General features: G+C 37.8%; 1 protein-coding gene across 1 annotated transcript in view; it reads left to right on the forward strand.

The window, feature by feature from the left end:
• KCNQ1 (potassium voltage-gated channel subfamily Q member 1) overlaps nt 1–17,931 on the forward strand; it is a gene marked incomplete at its 5' end in the record, with an annotated part of 350,880 nt that overhangs the window by 232,785 nt on the left and 100,164 nt on the right. Inside the window, 4 exons of the mRNA XM_084287197.1 lie at nt 6,753–6,828; nt 14,753–14,847; nt 15,507–15,553; nt 16,396–16,457. Coding sequence (XP_084143323.1) covers nt 6,753–6,828; nt 14,753–14,847; nt 15,507–15,553; nt 16,396–16,457 — 280 coding nt within the window. The remainder of the gene's footprint in view (nt 1–6,752; nt 6,829–14,752; nt 14,848–15,506; nt 15,554–16,395; nt 16,458–17,931) is intronic.

Consider the following 17,931-nt stretch of genomic DNA (forward strand, 5'->3'; position numbering starts at 1 on the left):
TGCCTCCACATTCCCCTAGGTAGGAAACAGCAGTTATATTAGTGAACGTGCAGTTAAGTCAAAGCAGCTCACATTTTTAAAATTCACCACTTCAAACAGCCTATTCTCTCTAAATTGTTAATGCAAAAATCCTTGTAGAAGTTGTTTGCTGCTGACTTTGAATTATTCAGTGCTCAGATGAAGTCATATCTGTTCAGGAGCAACTGGCAAACATGAGTAAGAGTTAAGTAGGCATTGATCTTTCATAACTAGATAACTTGTTTGCCTGTAATTACTGGAATGGCTTTGCCTGTAAGACCAAAGAAGTTTGAAAAATGTATTGTTCCCGCTATTTGTGATTCTCCTTTTTTTTTTTTTCTTCTCCTGAGTATAATATCTATTATTTCAGCATCCTTTTTGCATTTAAACCTGTGTAAACCCTGGAGAGTGAGCACTAGGGGGATGGCTGCATTCATTTCATTTGTGTTGTTACTCATTTCTAATTTTACTTTCTCAAATAGATGGGAAAACTAGAGGGCAAAGTCTAGTAAAAAAATGTTTGTCCATTGAAAATAAGCACATTAATACATTTGAAAATGTTCTGGGAGCATTTATATAAACATTAAGCTTGGCTGCAGCCCATTTAATAAAACTTTTCTTTTGTAACTGGTTTGCTCTTCAAGTGTCATCGTACTTTTCTGACACTTTGGGGCAGTTTTTACTAGTTTGTCCTTAAGGTGATTTTTGTGAATTGCTTATGGGGGAGGGTATTTTTTGAGAGCCCCTTGTAAACACATAATGATGGCTGCAAAAGTACATCAGAAGTAAGCAGCAGTTGCCAAGCCCTAGCACCAAAAGCAAGAAATTGAGTAGCTCACATTATTTGAACGAAGCAGTGATTCTGATTTTGTTTCTGGGTACAGTGTGCAAGCACTTCCTATTACAGGACACACAGCCATGCAACCTAATCCATCCTAACTCATCACATGGAAAATGTTGTCCAATAACAGAGGTTCCCATCAAGTGTAATGTGTAGGGAATGACCGAATGTGTGAAAAGACAAGAATAACCTTGAGCCACAGCAAATTCTATACCAAAAGCCCCTAGAGGACTAACGATGAAAGATTTCATTAGACTTAAATGCACTAATGAAATGGCTTAATGTAGTTACTCTGAATCTCTTCCACCAGATTTTGTTACAAGGACAGATTTTCAGTGCCTGAATGGAAAAAATATTTCAGTTCACATGCGCAACATATTATTAGAATCTGATGTGTTAAAGATAAAGTTCAAGTCTAAATAATGATTAGTGCCAAAAACTTCAGGCCAATCAACTGCAGTCTTCGTTCTTAATACTTCAGCTCTGTCTTAAATCCGAAATTTAAGAAGACTGCAGAGAATTTAAATATGTTTGAAAACTGAGCTTGACTTCAAATCAGTGTTAGGTTTACTGAGAAGAGGGTATTTTGTAAAAGATATTGTAATTCCATGACTCTCTCCTACTGAGTTTTCCTTCTGGTTAAACTCATTCTGAAGAGCGTTGTTGACCTTTTCACTCCAATAATATCAGTGTCCTTCTACGTGGGGACGTCTGTGCCAGACGTTAACGGGCCTGAAAATAATATGTTCTACATATGAACAAAATACAAGTGTTACAAATAGGAAATTAACACCACCTTTCCTCTGTCTTGTTGCTTTAATATTTCTGTTAACACTACACGAATATATGGAATACCTTTCTAGGATGAGAAGGGGGACACGCTTATAATGAGATTACTAAGGTTTTGATATCAAATTCAGCAGCATTTTAAGGACAGCAAATATTTCTAATTGGCAGATTTTTTTTTCTACCTAGTTCTTTACTTGAAAGACTTGTGTGTTTTAGAACAGGGATTAATCTTACAAAACTTCATTAAAACAAACAAACCAAAAGTTTTTAGTTATCTTAAAATGTGGAACAACCAAACCATGCAACTGTTTACTTCCTGATGTTTGCAGGAAAAAAAAAAAAAAAAAAAAAAAAAAAAAAAGGCATTCTTAGAATCTTAGCCTTGGTCCCAGAAGTATTCTTCTGGGGAAGCCCTGCAGGTCCCTTAGCAGGAATGTACCTGCACTGCAATAGTGCAGTGGGAGGGTACTGAGGTTTTGGCTGTGCTGTGAAAAATAAATAATATTGCAATACTAATGGCTCTATTACAATAGAAGTTTGGGGCATTTATAAATATATAGCTTTCCAACCAAATGTGAATGTCTGTAAAAGTACCTTAAGTTCTTCAGTATGCTTGTTTTCCAAATTATGTGAAATTCCAGTCCAGATTTCTGATGGACTAATGAAGTGATCGGGTTTCCTCCAAATGGCTTGTGGTAGGTTAAGTAACCTAACAACAAAAGAAGGCAGAAAAACTAATGATTTCTAGTCATGTTATTCTGTCAGGCTTCCTTTTGTAGTGTGGGTACTCAACCCATTCCATCTTGCTGCAGGGTCATTTTCATTGTCCTCATTCGTTTTGCTTCAAGGAGTGCCTGCATTAGCAACAGGTTATTTTTCCAGTGTACAAATAAAGCAAACCTCATATCTAAGTGTCAGAATAAGAATAACTTAAGCTTGTATGAAGCTATTGACCCTACTCCTACCAGGATGGTTTTCTGTTATTGATTTGATGTTATTTGATGTTATCAAATCAATACTCCTTAATCATTCTAGATAATCCCTACAGGTTCTGACAATTTTCCTGATTCACGGGCAGCTTCAGACCCTAATGGTCTGATTTTAAGTCCACTGGAAGCATTGTGTAGTATGTGCTGTGTTCAAGATCATCTTGGTGTCCTATTTATATTGAGACAGAAGTGTATCGGTAGCCAGTGAAAGCTCCTGGCAGTTAGTGGCTGTGCAGTACGTTCTGTATGAGGAGCTGTTGGTCTTGGTCCGAGACAGGACAGTAGATATTTCCGGCCATATGGCTGAAGCCCAAATGAACGTTTGAACTGTAATGTTCTTCCTGCCCCTCCTATAACTGATCCCAACACTGGCACAGGGGACAATGCAACGTGTGGTGCTCGCATCGCCTTTCTAGGTTACATCCACGAAGTAAAAAGGATATTTCATCTGTTTGGGCTGACTTTCACCAACACACAATTCATGGAAACAAAACTACTAAGTATTACTAGAAAAAAGAAAGTCTTTTTTTAATCTGATTTTTCATTGGAAAAGCTCATGCTGAGAGGTTGTCTAGCATTGGAAGCTGTAATTTTTAGGTTGATTTTACAGGCATAAAAAGCTACTTAAGCTTATTTTTGAAGGTAGTACACTGGGGTTGTTGGAATCACTCAAGTGGTGATTGGCAAGTCACTTCAAATGTTGGTTATTGTGAGATTAATGGGCATGGTGAGAGTCTAAGCCTGATAAATGTTCCTGACAGGAAAACAGCTTCATTAAGCAAAAGGCAAAAGCCTTTCCTGCTGGCCCTGTTACTAATGCACTTACCAAACATGCTTTCTACCAAAGTTAGGCAAAACCGAACTTGCAGGTAGAGATTTCATTTGCAGGAGAGCTTAGCTCCCACAGCTAAATTGAAATAGGCAAGCTTTCGAAAGTATCCCAGTAGTCCCTGTCTGAAAAGGAAAAAGTCCCCTGATTCATGGTGACCCAGCTCTAGCATGGACAAGGAAGTGATGGCACTGCCATGGGAGACATGGGCAGCACAGACATAATTCTCCAAAGGGTGTCTTCTGCTTTCTTTGAGGATCATGCACCATGGGTGTATGTTGCTTCTGTATGTAGAAGCACTCTCAAATGATGTAATTTCCCACCACACTCCTTTAAAATAAAATAAAATAAAATATCTTCGTGAAAATCTCGTTCAGAGGATAACGAAGCATTGTGTGGCTGTTTGGCATATAACGACGCTATATGTCCCCCCAGATTGCAGACAGTCATTCTGTAACTAGAATTGAGAGATGTCACGAGTGGCTGAACAAACAAATATCTCCAGTTAATGTTTAAGCTCTCAATTTACTAAAGCATTTGTTACCAGTTTGCAAAAGAGATCAAACAACTGTGAATCATAACCTTGGCTACTAATTAAATCCTTTATTCCCTTCTCTCATTGCAGAAGCATTTAATCTCAGGGAAGCAGGACAGCCTGTTGGGCAGAATTAGATTTTACAGCATAAGCAGAAACAAGCTTACTGCAAGGTTTCCTATTGCAGTTGGAAATGTAAAGGAACAAAATGAGAATATTAACTTCCACTCCTGGTATCAAAGTTCATGTTAGCGCTTAAAAATGATTGATTTAAAATTACTGCATTGGAAAATCATTTTGGTGGTGTAGTATTGTTATTTCACTGAATGGTGAACCTCATTTTTATTATCCTACTGCCTTGCGTACAGATGAGGTTCTGCACCTAGACAGAAGATGAGGGATTTGGTGTACTTTACTAGTGACCGTATGCCCCAAAGAAAAGTGTTTTAGTTAAAAATAACGGACTGTGAAGAACACCCCAGAGGAAATGAGGCATAAAACAAAATACTACAAGCAGTTTTACTGCAATTGAAATGTATTTCTATTTGTCATAAGTTGTTGTTGTGTGCATTATGCTGTGTATATCTGCATGAAAGTTACCCTATCATACCTTTAATACCTAACACCGGATTCAGCAGCATTTATCTTTTTGGCTCTAACTCTGTGAAGAAGAACTTAAAGAGATAAATGCTTTATTTCCTTCTGGTTTTGTGGAAGTTGTCCTTGTTGTAAGCAGTGATGCAGCGGGGGCTCTCGGAATAGCGACACCAGTAACTAAGATTGGGCTGACTCAGTTCACTGGGAGGCGATCCAAGAAGGCAGCTGGCCCAGTTAGAAGAAGTGAATTTCCATTCTTATAACGTGAGCATGATGTTGCAGTCAAGTGTACATGAGAGAGGACCTGGACAGAGTCCTGTGAGAGCCTTCTGTAAGGTATTAATAGGGAAGGGCCTCCCATACAAACCCAAGCACAGATTCAGGGAACGCTGCGTAGTTACTGAGCTGCAGTTACTCCAAATGAAGGCATATCATGGTTGGTGGACCTGTGTTGAAAAGCTTCATGTCATTAGTTTGAAAAGCAATCCTATTTTATGGAGAAAGGTTTTTGTTTTGTTTTGTTTTGTTTTGTTTTGTTTTGTTTTGTTTTGTTTTGTTTGTTTGTTTGTTTTTGTTTTTTTTTGTTTTGTTTTTTTTTTCTGTTGTTGTTAAATTTAAGTGATGTCTCTAGCAAAAAAAAAAAATCTAACTGATAGAACAGTATCTGCAAATAGAAAATCAGAGCGTTTTGTTTTATTTTTGTTTTGGCTTTTGTAGTTGGAGAAAGCTACTCTCCCATAAAGAGTGAGTTTTCAGAAAGGCTCCGCTTGCTGTATTGCTGACAGGACAGGCACCCAAGATTGGCACACACAGAACTTCTCTTTGCTGGGAGAAATTTGTCCTGTGGAGCTACCTGAATACTCACTGATGCTCCAGGCTATATTTAACTAAAGAGGATAGGGTAATAGCATGCTGTAATATACTGAAGACTCAAGCTTGTACATGACTTAAATACAATTTTTCCATCCTATAGTGAATATGAACAAGGTCAGGTTCTACCTGGGGAGAAAATACTGCATAGGGACCTCTTTGTATGCCTAACCATCAGCATTTTTAGTAACAATTTATAATGATAGAACACCTGGAATATCTAAGGCCAGCTCTGCTTTGTCTGTTCCTTCCCCTAACCCATCACTGGAAGTCTACTTGAGAAAAAAATATAAAATGCCAGAAGTTCACCACTGAGAAACAAAAACATTGCCACATTGTTATCAATATTGTCCTTTAAATGTGCAGAGAATAGTAATAGTAATAGAGTGAGCAAGTAGGATAAGTCTTCAGCATAGCTTTGATATATTTATGGTGTGTTTTTTTTTTTACCGTTAAGAAGAAAAAAATGTAATTCTAATAAGCTTTAAAAATAATGAAAAACAACAAATATCTGTTGCTGTTAATGAACAGATTTCTTTCATAAGCTTTATAAAAAATAATTTTCTCAGATATTATGAAAATTTATATGAATAGCAAATTCTTGTTTTTGGATTATTTTTTTTTTTAATTTTGTTTTTAGTTCATGTGCATGACAAGGGAGGTATATTTGTTTTAAGACACTGTGGATTTCTTTATGTACACTTCCAATTCAGTTTGGGGATGCATGTGGATATAGAGGTTGCATTCAGCTACCACCGTATCATTTGTATTGTTTAGCAGTCTACTCAAAAATCTTCTAAGTGATTTTTTAATGGTTTTTGAAATCCAAATTCTTTGAGTGAAGGGACATACTGCACAAGACTTAGTGAAAAGAAAAGAAACAAAAGCTGTAATTCTAGAGTGTGTGTAAAAGCTCTGCATGGCTGAATATGCAGAAACTTGACAGCTTTTTTTTCTTTTTTGTTCTTTTTTTTTTTTTTTTTTGTGGAAAGGGAACTGGGAAAGACAAGTGGAGGTTTGCTTTGACATAGAGGTTGTGTGGACGCCAGTTTTTGCTGTGACATGTGTGCAAACCTAGCATAGAGCAGATAAAATCCTGGATTTTTATAACATTCTTGGGAGGTGGGGAAGGTCAAAATAGTAGTGTGCTGCACACACGGGACGAATCGCTACTACTAATGTTACACATCCGCGTGTTGGTGAAGCACTTTCTGAAGGCTGCTAGTTTACAGTTTGGAAAGAGATGCTCCTTCACCCTACTCACCTGCTTCATTTTCCCCACAGGCTGCGAGAACATCACCGTGCTGCGATTAAGGTGATTCGTAGGATGCAGTATTTTGTGGCAAAGAAAAAGTTTCAGGTGAGTTGTGAAGAGAAAGCTGCTTTTCTAAATAAGACCTTTTATTCTCCTATTTCATTGTTTCTTTTAGAAACTTTAAGAGACAGACACAATTCATTTCAGTAATGGTGAGCTACACCCACTATTCTCTCCCTCCTTGAATAGGGTGCTTGTTTAGGAGCAGGTTAGTCAACTGTGGACACACTGGAAATAGGCTAAACTCCTGAAACGAGGTCTGAATTAAAATGTTATTTTCTGCTAATGGACTTGACCTCTAACCCTCTGTTATCTCTCTTTCTTGCAGTGCAAGCATTCTCATATGTCTGCATTAATTCCAAACCGTATGTTACTGTCGTGCTGAGTCAGTAGAATTGGAGATTAAAATACTACCTCAGCCTTGTTTCTGTTTCTTTGCTCTATTACAATGAAGTCCTGATAAGAAACTGGGATGGAAATTTGTTAGTGTATCAGAAGGCTTCCGCTTACTTTTCACTTGTCCCATCTGCATAGGTAGGAGATTTCCTTCACAGTTTGTGAGATAGTCAGTTCTCTTTACTCCTGTCACCCTTACCAGCAAACATTTCCAGTGCATCACTTGCTGGGATATTGCAATACCGTAAGCAGTTCACAGTAGCTAATTAACCTGGTTGCCTGGTCTGAATAAAAATCTGTGACTGCAAACTTTCTAAGAACATGGTTTTTAAATCAATTTAACTAATCCAGCAAAAACACACATGTCAACAGCCTTCAGCTTGATTTAAACCATGTGAATATATCTGTGTATATAAGAAATATATTACTTGACTTAAAATGAATTAATAAGGGACAATCCCTGGAGAACAGGCTTCACAGATGAAAATGCAAAGAAAAGGGGGAGGTTAACTGCCTGCATCCATTTTCAGGTATAACCTTGGCACTATTGTGTATAAGAGACTAAAAAGCTTTCTCATCTTTAATCTACGCCAAAAAAAGGCTGTGATGTGGTGGTGGATGATCCCTTTTCTTTCAAATATTTGAAAGGCAAAAAGTTTAGGAGGAAAAAGCTGATGGTAATTAATGATCCAAGACAGCATTGTTTCTGTATAGTAATGCTTACTGCTACTTCAAAGCCTAGATTCTGACTTCATCGCTGAAATTTAGAACCACTGTGTGAATTCTTCAGTAATTTTCTTCCGTGAATCTTTTTATTTTTCCTAAAAATCATTAGCCAAATTATAGGTAAGGTTGCCTTATGTGTTCCCAAATCTCTTTCAGTTGTGGATAATGTGGATAATACTGTAACCATTCAGGCTGAAATTTCCTATGACAGGGATTTTATTGGAGGAAACACGTTCAGAAAGTTTCTGCTAGAAAATTTCACCTGTTATTTTCCTTAGACTGAAGTTAAGAAAGCCACAATGTCCAAACTACTTGAAAATACTTTCTGTAGTCATTTTGTTGAGAAGCTCCTTAATGCCTGATGATCAGTACTTGTAACTTGGAAAGGGATGTGGCCCATTCCACTGATGTGGCTGTTGCTATTTGGTGAAAAACAGCCCAAATGTGGCCAGTTGCATTAAACTTTAATTTATTCTCATTCCGCAATCTGATTGTGATCCTTTGGTCTGTGGTAATTACAGAATCATTGCTCTCATAAAATCAGAATATAAAATATTTGCCACGGTATTAACTAAGCTACTTAGAAACAAGAAATCTACACATCATGGATCTACCTCCCAAGTGGTGTTTGTCAAAAACAGATTTGGAAAATGCCTGAACACTGTGTGCAACATTATCCACCTGGCAAGCAAATGAAACTCCCCTGCGGCAGATGACTTGATAGAAGCTGAAAAAGCATTTGACTGAATAGAATGGCACTATTCAGTTCTTGCTTGAAACTTGTTTGTACTCGGTGTCCCATTTGCTAAGCTGGCTTCTCAGTTGCGCTCTCACTTTCTCACCTGCAAAAGACCTCTTCCTGGCCATCTACAAAAACCCTTAACAAGGGCTGTCTCTTATCCTTCTTTAGTAGTGTTTATGCTTCCTGAGCTATTAATATGAGCTGTTAGTAAGTAGCTAAAAATCTAAGTTAAGCTAAAGTGAAATATCTTAAGTCACTACTGCATTCAAGTGATACACTGCTGTATCTGTCGGAAGCAGAGTCTTCCAGTACGGAGATATCTGATACTTCTCCATAATTTCTGAATACAAGGTTATGACCGAGTTTAAAAACTCTGAGAGCACCAAAAGTACAGTTTTCAAAAGCATCTAAGTAACCTAATGCACAAAGTCACCTTGAAATTCTAGCCACAAGGTGCTTTTGGAAATCTTTCCCGTAATTAGGAGATAACCACTGTCATTATTCTTTCCTCAAATGTATGTTGTAAATCTGCTTTGTTCTATTGTATGCACATAAAATAACCATAAGAAATTAAAATGTTTAAACACATGCCAAGTAATGACTATATAGTTTGTACTAACCAGTCCAACACAATACCTGAAACTAAGGTAAAGAAGAATATGCATTCTAAAAACTTAATCTTTCAGATGTCTACATAGCAGCTGTTTTCTAGTAGATACTCGTCTTTTAAACATTGTGTTTATGTGAAAAGTAGCTTCCTAACAGAAAATTCAGATTTTTCCTTTACCTGTTAAAAAAGAAACAATTTCAGCTGAAGTCCATTGGACTATTCATGTTAAAAATGAGCTGGAAGAAGTAATTGCAAGATCGGCACTTAAAAGCAGAATTTTTTAGACATGCCTCCAAAGCTTTTGGCAGGGAAACCATAGGAAGAAAGGGAGGAAGAGGAAAATTTTGCAAAATAGGTCTCAGCATGAACCCAGCATGGTTCTTAAACTATACCAGCTGTTTGCAGGATACACCTGTATGTCTAATTTTGTATAGATACTTTTTTTTTCGAAGACTTCAATCAATAACAAGTGGTGATGGCACCACAAGGACAAATGTCAATTAGAAAAGAGACTTCCCGTTTGAAAAAAAAAATAACAAAAACAAAAGCAACAACAACAAAACACAAATAAAGAAAGAAACTGAAACTAAACAAAGAAATTTCAAAGGACATGAGAAGTATTACTGTGTGAAGCATCAAACATGCACATCATTTCCTCTTTAAAAGAAGGGGACAGATTTATACTGTGTTTTAACAACCAGGTCTGAGTACAGTCCATACGATGTCCTTGTAAGAACCCAGCATAACATTATAAACAATTAATACCTTTTTTATGGATGTGTTTATGCTCTTGTAAAGGGGCTATAACACTTGCAAGGTCTGTAGGACTGGTTCAAATTGTGTAGGAAAGATCTACTAGTAATCAACACGAGTCCTGTGTGTCAGCAAAGCTGAATGCTTTACTATTAAGGAAGGATTCTGTAGTTCATAGGGAAAAGAGTACTTAGAAATTAATGGTTTTCTAGGCTTTGTTCACTCTTCATACACAAAAGTGAATTTCACATATTAAGTATAAATCAGATATCTTCATCACAGTCTAACCTTATAACTGAATTTCAAAAAGCAATTCACCATGGTTAGTTATTTCCATTAGGTGAATTCATGGGTAAGTAACATTTGCCTTCCAATTAGGAAACCTTCTAAATGTTTTATGACTTACGCACATGGATACAATTGTGTTGTCCACCATATACCCAGAGACCAGGAATTTGATCTGATTTCCCATTGTCATCTTTAAACATTTTTTCTTTCCAGTTCCTTTTCAAAATATGTTTTTGATTTGTGTTGTGCTCTTCACTATGGCAAATATTCTATACATAGCATAAACTAAAAATACAGTTTGGAGTTCCACTGATGACATGAGTAACTGTTGCCTTGTTTGTTATGATTTCACTGGAAAATCTTTCATTTATGCTCTTATAATTCATCACCTTATGTAATTCGTTTGTCATGGTATGAATCATGAATTGTGTGTGTAATCTTTTCTAATCTCCATACTGGGCTGTAGCAAACAATGTAGTTCAAAGTGTCCTTTCTTCAAAGGATCCCAGACCCAGTTTATTTGACTGTTACTCGGTTACATTTACCACTAATTCCCATTGCAGGGATTCCCCTTTCCCTGGTCTGCCTTTTGGGAAAGTTCTCTCTCAGTGCAGCCACAAGGGAACAGCAGTATGTATTTGTGCACATTTCATATTTGGATTTGGCTTTTTTGACTTGCATACTTTCATATATGACAGGGGAAAGTCTGTTTCATGTGGGAAGATTTTTGTCATGAGTATTGGTTAATTAACAGAGAGAAGAAAGTGGAGAAGATGAGAAAAGCTGTGGGGCTGGCTTCTACAGTTTTCTTCAACACTCATCCATTACCTACTGCAATTTTGTTTTCCACTTACAAAACTAACTGTTGTCAACATCAGCAGCATTTTCTCTTGAAAGACAAGCTTTCACTACCACATAATTACAGAATAATCAGTACTGACTATTAAATACGCTATTGGACTAGGAAATTCAACTTCATAAATTCTGTTTACTCCAGGTTTTCAGTTTTTGTTTTAAAGAGAAAGAAGCAGCCTGGTAAATGGAAAACAGACAGTAACCTACGTAGTGTTTTACTATCAGACTCCTGCTGCAGTGTGCAGGGAAGACAGAATGAGGTCTGCGTACTTCTTTTCTACTAAACTGCTTTTCTGAACCTGCAGTTTTCAAGCTGATCTTACAGACTAGCCTTGTGGTGATGTACTGCACAAAAATAATCCAAGACTTTTTTTTTTTTTTTTTTTTAATTTAAATACCACCATACTGTACTAGTCCACGGACAAGACGTACAGCTTATGCCATCATTGAGTCAGGCTTCTTTCTCTGGGGGTGTCAGCTATGACTGAGGTGTGTGTAAGCACTTGGGTTTCCCAGGAGTTCCTCTGTGTGCTCTGTGGTAAAATGGAAGCAATTCTCGTTCATGCCTAGACTGCCATCACAGAGTATCTCACAGGCACCCAAGGTTTGCAGTTGGCTTCTAGGAATCTGCCAGACTGAAATGTAATTTGCTTAATGAAGTGATATTTTACTGAAAAAGTAAATACATGGAGAGAGAGTTTTAAAGATGAAGTGTTGAACTCTAGTTTTGTAATAGCAGGTGGAATAAGAGCAAAAAAATGACAGGAGACTAACAAAAACTATTATTTTGATGCAGAACACTGATTTTCAGAAGATCCACAGATTCTGAAGCAGCTTAAGGCAATATTAGGAGATAACAGATACCAAAGTAATTTAATTGTAAGATAGCTTAACTGCCACTTCCAGTCTATCTGATCCTTATCCAATATTTCATTTACCGAACAGCAAGGAAGTATGATAGAGCAGAGATATTAAATTACCTGATAAATTGGAAATCATCCCCTCAAAAAAAATAAAAAAAAAAATAAAAAAATAAAAGGAAAGAAAAAGAAAAGCCAACATTTTTTTTTTTAAGAGGTGGGAGTGTACTGTAATGCATTTATATTATAGGAATTTTTCCTGCATTTAACTGAAGACTGCAGTGATGTTCTCAGTCTTGCTTTTGGATGACTCCTTCAGCTGATCGAGATAATGTTGAAGGTGGTAAATTCATCAGTTTTTACCAAACCTTGAAAACTTTCTACATGTATGGACAGCACAGTGAATGAGTCAGAAGTATCAGTTATTGTTACTTTGTTGTGCCGTGTGGCAGCTTTGAGTAGGATCTTTAGGAGGAAGCTTCCTTCCATGCCAGGGTGGGAAGGGAGCTGTGAGGTGCCGGCTGAGGGCGGCAGTTGGAAAGGCGGGAAACCCTCAGGAGGCGCAGCGGTGGCGTGGCTGAGGGGAACGCGAGGCTTGGGGGTCCCAGCGGTGCCTGAGGGGCTTCTGCACCCCAACACCCTCAGGCTGTGTGCCCTGTGTGCCTGTGGTCTGCTCTACTCACAGCCTCCTCAAGCAGCTGCAAAGTGTTGAATGATATTCTGTCAAGCGTGTGGTGGTGAGGGGGCGCAAACATGGCGGTCGCCAGCCAGAAAGTCATGGCCTCTGCTTCTGTTCCTCCGGCAGCCCTGAGGGACCTTGAGACTGTGGGGTGGGCCTAGGGCTAGTCTCTGAGGTGGAGGATGAGAGCAAGAACAGCTGTGAGAGTTGTGCCACAGTAAATGAGCTGCTCTGCCTGATGGCCAAGCTTCAGGATGAGGTGAGGAGACTGAGAAGCGTCTGAGAAGGTGATAGATCAACAGAGCTGTGCTCTGCCCCCCCGATATGCACATGCAGACCTAGCATGGCCACTAATAAGGCAGGTCTGGTAACTGATTTGTGTCAGGATGAAGGCAGCAAATTAAGAGACAGCAAGTTGTGGAACCGTGTTGCTGCACAGAGCTGTGAGAGGAGCCCCTGTCTGCCCACTCAGCTTCCATCACAGAATAGGTATGTGGCTCTAGGTATGAGGGATGTGGGAAGATGGTGGAATAGGTAACAGAACAAGTTCTCTACCAACGTCAGATCAACTAAATCCTCACAGCAAGTGCAGCATCAAAACCAGCGCTGTGAAGAAGCAGCAGTTGTAGCTGTAGGTGACTCCCTCCTGAAGGAAATAGAGGCTTCCACCTGCAGACCAGACTCTCTTTACAGAGGAGTTTGCTGCCTCCCTGGTGCTAAGATCAGAGATGTCACCAGTAAATTTAGGAGCTTAGTGCAGCCTTTGGATTATTACCCACAGCCTTCAGATTATTACTCACTCCTGATCTTTCAAGTGGGTGCCAACAATGGCACAACCAGAAGGCTGAGGTCTATCTGATTTCAGGGCCCTCTATAACTTCCTGAGGGGGGGAAGTGGAGAGGGAGGTGCTGGTGTCTTCTCCCTGGTCACCACTGACAGAGTGCATGGAAATGGCACAAAGCTGCACCAGGGGAGGTTTGGACTGAATATTATTCTTTAATGTGAGGGTGGTCAAACACTGAAGTAGGCTTCCTGCAGAGCTGGTTGGTGCTCCATGCCTGTCAGTGTTCAAGAGGCATTTGGACAACACCCTCAATAAAATGCTTTAACTTTTGGTTAGCACTGCATGGTCAGGCAGTTGGACATGGTATAGGTCCCTTCCATCTGAAAACCTGAAATTCTATAATTCTATAATTTCAGGTGCTACCATTCAGTCTAACCTGTGACATTTACACTCTACTCTTCTCTTCCCTTCTCTCCTTTTCTCTGTTGATTTAGAGCATCATTGATTCTTCTCACATGTAGTTCTGGTACTGATTGGATTCCAGTTTCTAGATGTAGGATTAATACATTTGTAATTTAATACATTTTGACCGTTTCATTCAGTAGCTTTCCAGTTAGTGTCAGTATTTCTTGGAAAAAAATATGGTCTTTGTTTTTAATACTATACAAAAGTGTTTTTATTGCTAGTAGGTCAGATTATGATTTTCCCATGTATGGAACACAAATTTCAGATGCAGGGCTTTCTCCCTGGTCATTCCTTGCACCAATATTTTCCCGCTGGACTTCAAAGCTGAGCCAGGCTTTCTGTAAAAGGAAATCAGCATTTTACCTTCATCCAGGAGTCTGGTTTAAAGTTCCAGTGGTATAAGCTGAACTGAGAGCTTAGGCTGAGAATAAAGGTTTGCATTTGAAAAAAAAAAAGTGCTTTACTGGCCAGTGGTTGAAGAGTTTGAAACTTATTTCCAGAAAACACTAAGGTGACCACAAAGTTCTGAGCAAGGCACCAGAGATCCTTTTTTTGGTCTCAAGTTCAGTAGATGGTCTCTTTAAAGGTATGTAGATCTTCAGTAACAATAATGCAGATGAATTTGGAACTGTCATAATTATTCAATGATAAATATATGATCATGGCAACAATCAAACTATCTCAAAATTTATACAGCATTAAATGGGTTTTAAGGATTTTTTTGTTTGCTTTTGAAAAAAATGTACACTAACAGGGATCATTTGTATATCCTTGTGGCTTACTGGCATATTTCTGATTTTTATTTTACAGCAAGCTAGAAAGCCCTATGATGTCCGAGATGTTATTGAGCAGTATTCCCAGGGTCATCTGAACCTGATGGTGCGAATCAAGGAGTTACAGAGGAGGTATGACAACTGACAGGGTTATAAGTGCTGTATTGGCATGGCTGTGCAAGTGTACAGAATACAAAAATGGCATTCAAGTAACATTCTGTTTTTACAGATGAAGGAAAAGGCAGATTGCTTAAAAATCTGATGTTTGTGACTTACTATTTGCATTATACTTGCATGTATTGCCTCAGTCCCAGTTTGCTCTGACTGTAGGCCATAATCCCTTAATGTTATGGGCTGTGTACGTACAGAGTGAAATACCATCACCTGCTCTCATAGCACGTTTGTTTACTTAAGAGTAAACAAAGAGACAACAGATGGATGCTGTAAGTAAGCTATAGTAGACCAAAGAAAAGTGGAAACAATGATGCAGTTCATGTGGAAAAACAGTGGACACTATAAAACTTCACAGTGGTTAAAAAGCTGAATGCCAATCTAAGTTTAATTATTTTTTGTTGTCGTTTTTTAATGTCAAACTATTCTTAGTCCAAAGTAACTGCTTCACTTACAGTACAAACCACAACTTTTTTTTTTTTTTTTTTTTTTTTTTTTTTTTTTTTTTTTTTACCTTCGTGCTGCTTCTTTGTGAGGAGGTCTCTCCATTCCAGCTAGAAAAGGTGAAGATGCCACTTCAGGATGATAAAAACTAAAAATGATTCTTTTTTTGTTTAAAGGTTGGACCAATCCATAGGAAAGCCATCTCTTTTTATCTCCGTCTCAGGTAAGTTACTATGAAGGAGAGGTGTCTACAGTTAATCTGATGAGGAATTTGTGGAAAACACTTGTAAAAATATTTTTGATTTTGTTGCAAAAATTTCAAAAAGATCCAACCCGATGTCATCTGAAGTTTAGGCATAAATATACAATAATGTTTAGTTATCAATACTTTTAAATAGGGCTGTTCTGATTTAAATATTTAAAGCAACTATCACTGGAGTTTTCAAAATGTTAACTAATCTGTCTGAGACTCACTCTATTTTCAGTAAAATGGTGTGTTATAGAGCTCTTGTGAAATTAGTAACATTTACACAAAGCTTTGATATTTTTGAAAAGAGAACAGAAAAAGAATGCCAGGTACTGATTTTGTCTGGTGACAAGTCTGGGTAATCAAAACTGTATTAATGTCATTTTCAAACCTACGTTTCTCTACAGTATATAGAAAGGAAAAATAGATAAAACATTATCCAAGTGCATTGTTGAAGCAAGCTATAGATTTATTTTTTTTTTTTGCGTAGTGTCAAATTGTTTCTAAAAGCAATTAAAATATGAAGCAAATTGGGAACAGTTTTGTTTTCCTGTGTTAAAGCATAAAACAAAGGTCGAAAGTGCCTGCCTTTAACTTAAGAACTTAAGGGTTATTAAAACCCACGGCTTGGGCTAGTGCTATAAAAAATAAAAATAATAATAATTAAAAAACCCCTGCCTTTAAGAAATAAGCTTCCAGCCTGGCAAAGGTATTCAGTTACACTGCGTTGGTGGGCTAGTTATACACACCCTGTTGTGGCTTACTGCTATTTTGTTATAACACCATTTATTAATTTGAAAATGTTTCTTGTTCAACAGAAAAAAGCAAAGATCGAGGAAATAACACGATTGGTGCCAGGCTGAACAGAGTGGAGGACAAGGTAGGCCTCAGGCTGGCAGTGAATAAAGTGTTCTGTGATTGAACAGTGCTTTTTTCATAGGATGCAGAAAAAAACTCAACTTAAAATAGAATTGAATGGCTGGCTTTTCGAGGTGATGGAACATAATTTTTGTTGTGGATTGCATTTTTGGTTCTTTCTTGCCCTTTTAACAGAGTAAGAAAAAAAACATACTTTAATTGATTTTGGTCTCTTGGGACTTACTTGTTTTTTTGATTTTTAATTGTATACGTTACACATGTCTCAATGCTTTACTTCCTTCCTCCACAATAGATAAAAGGCTCTGTTCCTTTAATACTTCAGTATATTACAGTCCCAAGATTTCCCTTTGATCGTGACTCTGTTGTTTATATAACTCCACCTACAGTTCCTTGGAGAGCACGAGAGCAAACCTCGTTCTGTCCTGGTTTTCATTCTCCATGACAAATGGAGTTTCTCCTTTCAAGTGACATGAAGCCTGAAAAAATCAGACTTGTTCTATAATTGCAAATTAACAGTTAAGTGCCTTGTAACGCCTTATTTCAGTGTTCGCTGTTCTTGAAAAATCAGATGACAAGATGACAGGTAGAGGCTATGTCATTGTTTAAAAATATAAAAAAGAAAAAAAAAAGTTTGTCCATGTTGGTGTAAAGGAAAGTGGAAATATTTTTAAGTATCTTGAGGAAAACAGCTTTCTTCCACAACTTGCACTGTGTGATAACTTCATTAAGAATTTGTTCTGAAGAAACATCCAGCAAATATTCTGCAAACCAAAAGAGTTATGAGAAAGATTTGCCAACAGATGCAAACTGAACACCCTAATCTGTATTGAATCACTTGTGATGTGTCCATTCCATATGCATTTCTCCTTAAATGCATAGGATAAACTTGAATGATGTTACTCAGAACTGTACTATCTATCGTAAATAAATGGCATTTTAAGGGGAACAGGTGCCATTTGGTATACAGGGTGACATACAGGAGGAGTGAAGTAGAAAACAGGAGAGCGTACTGCATTTTGCACAAAGATGAATCACTGCGCAGTGCTTGCTCGGATCTATGTCCGGTAAGTGTTCTTACAAATGGAAGCTTTCTCCACCAAGTTTGGATTACATTTATTTATTTTATCTCCTTAATGTCAACTAGAAGTGTGGAACATGACAAAATGTCTTGCGAATAGTGACAAGGAACAATGACTTTTCAGTTTGGGCAAACAATTCTCAGATGACAGCTAAAATAGATTCTCAGTGCTGTTTGTAAAATCTTCAGTGAGCGTGAGAAAGTTTTGGTGTTGTGCTGGCTCAGAGATAATCTACTCGGGGGTTATTAATTACTCTTTTTACATCCTTACAAGTAAGTACGCTGTGAATTTATGGTGACTGTTGTTTTATGTCTTGTAATGGGACTGTAAAACACTCCCTGTTTAATTTTAGTATAGCTGGGTTAAATTTTAGCCTTGTTTTAAGTAACAGACCCT

The sequence above is a fragment of the Netta rufina genome (assembly GCF_964035555.1).
Source record: "Netta rufina genome assembly, chromosome: 5".
Taxonomy (NCBI): Eukaryota; Metazoa; Chordata; class Aves; order Anseriformes; family Anatidae; genus Netta; species Netta rufina.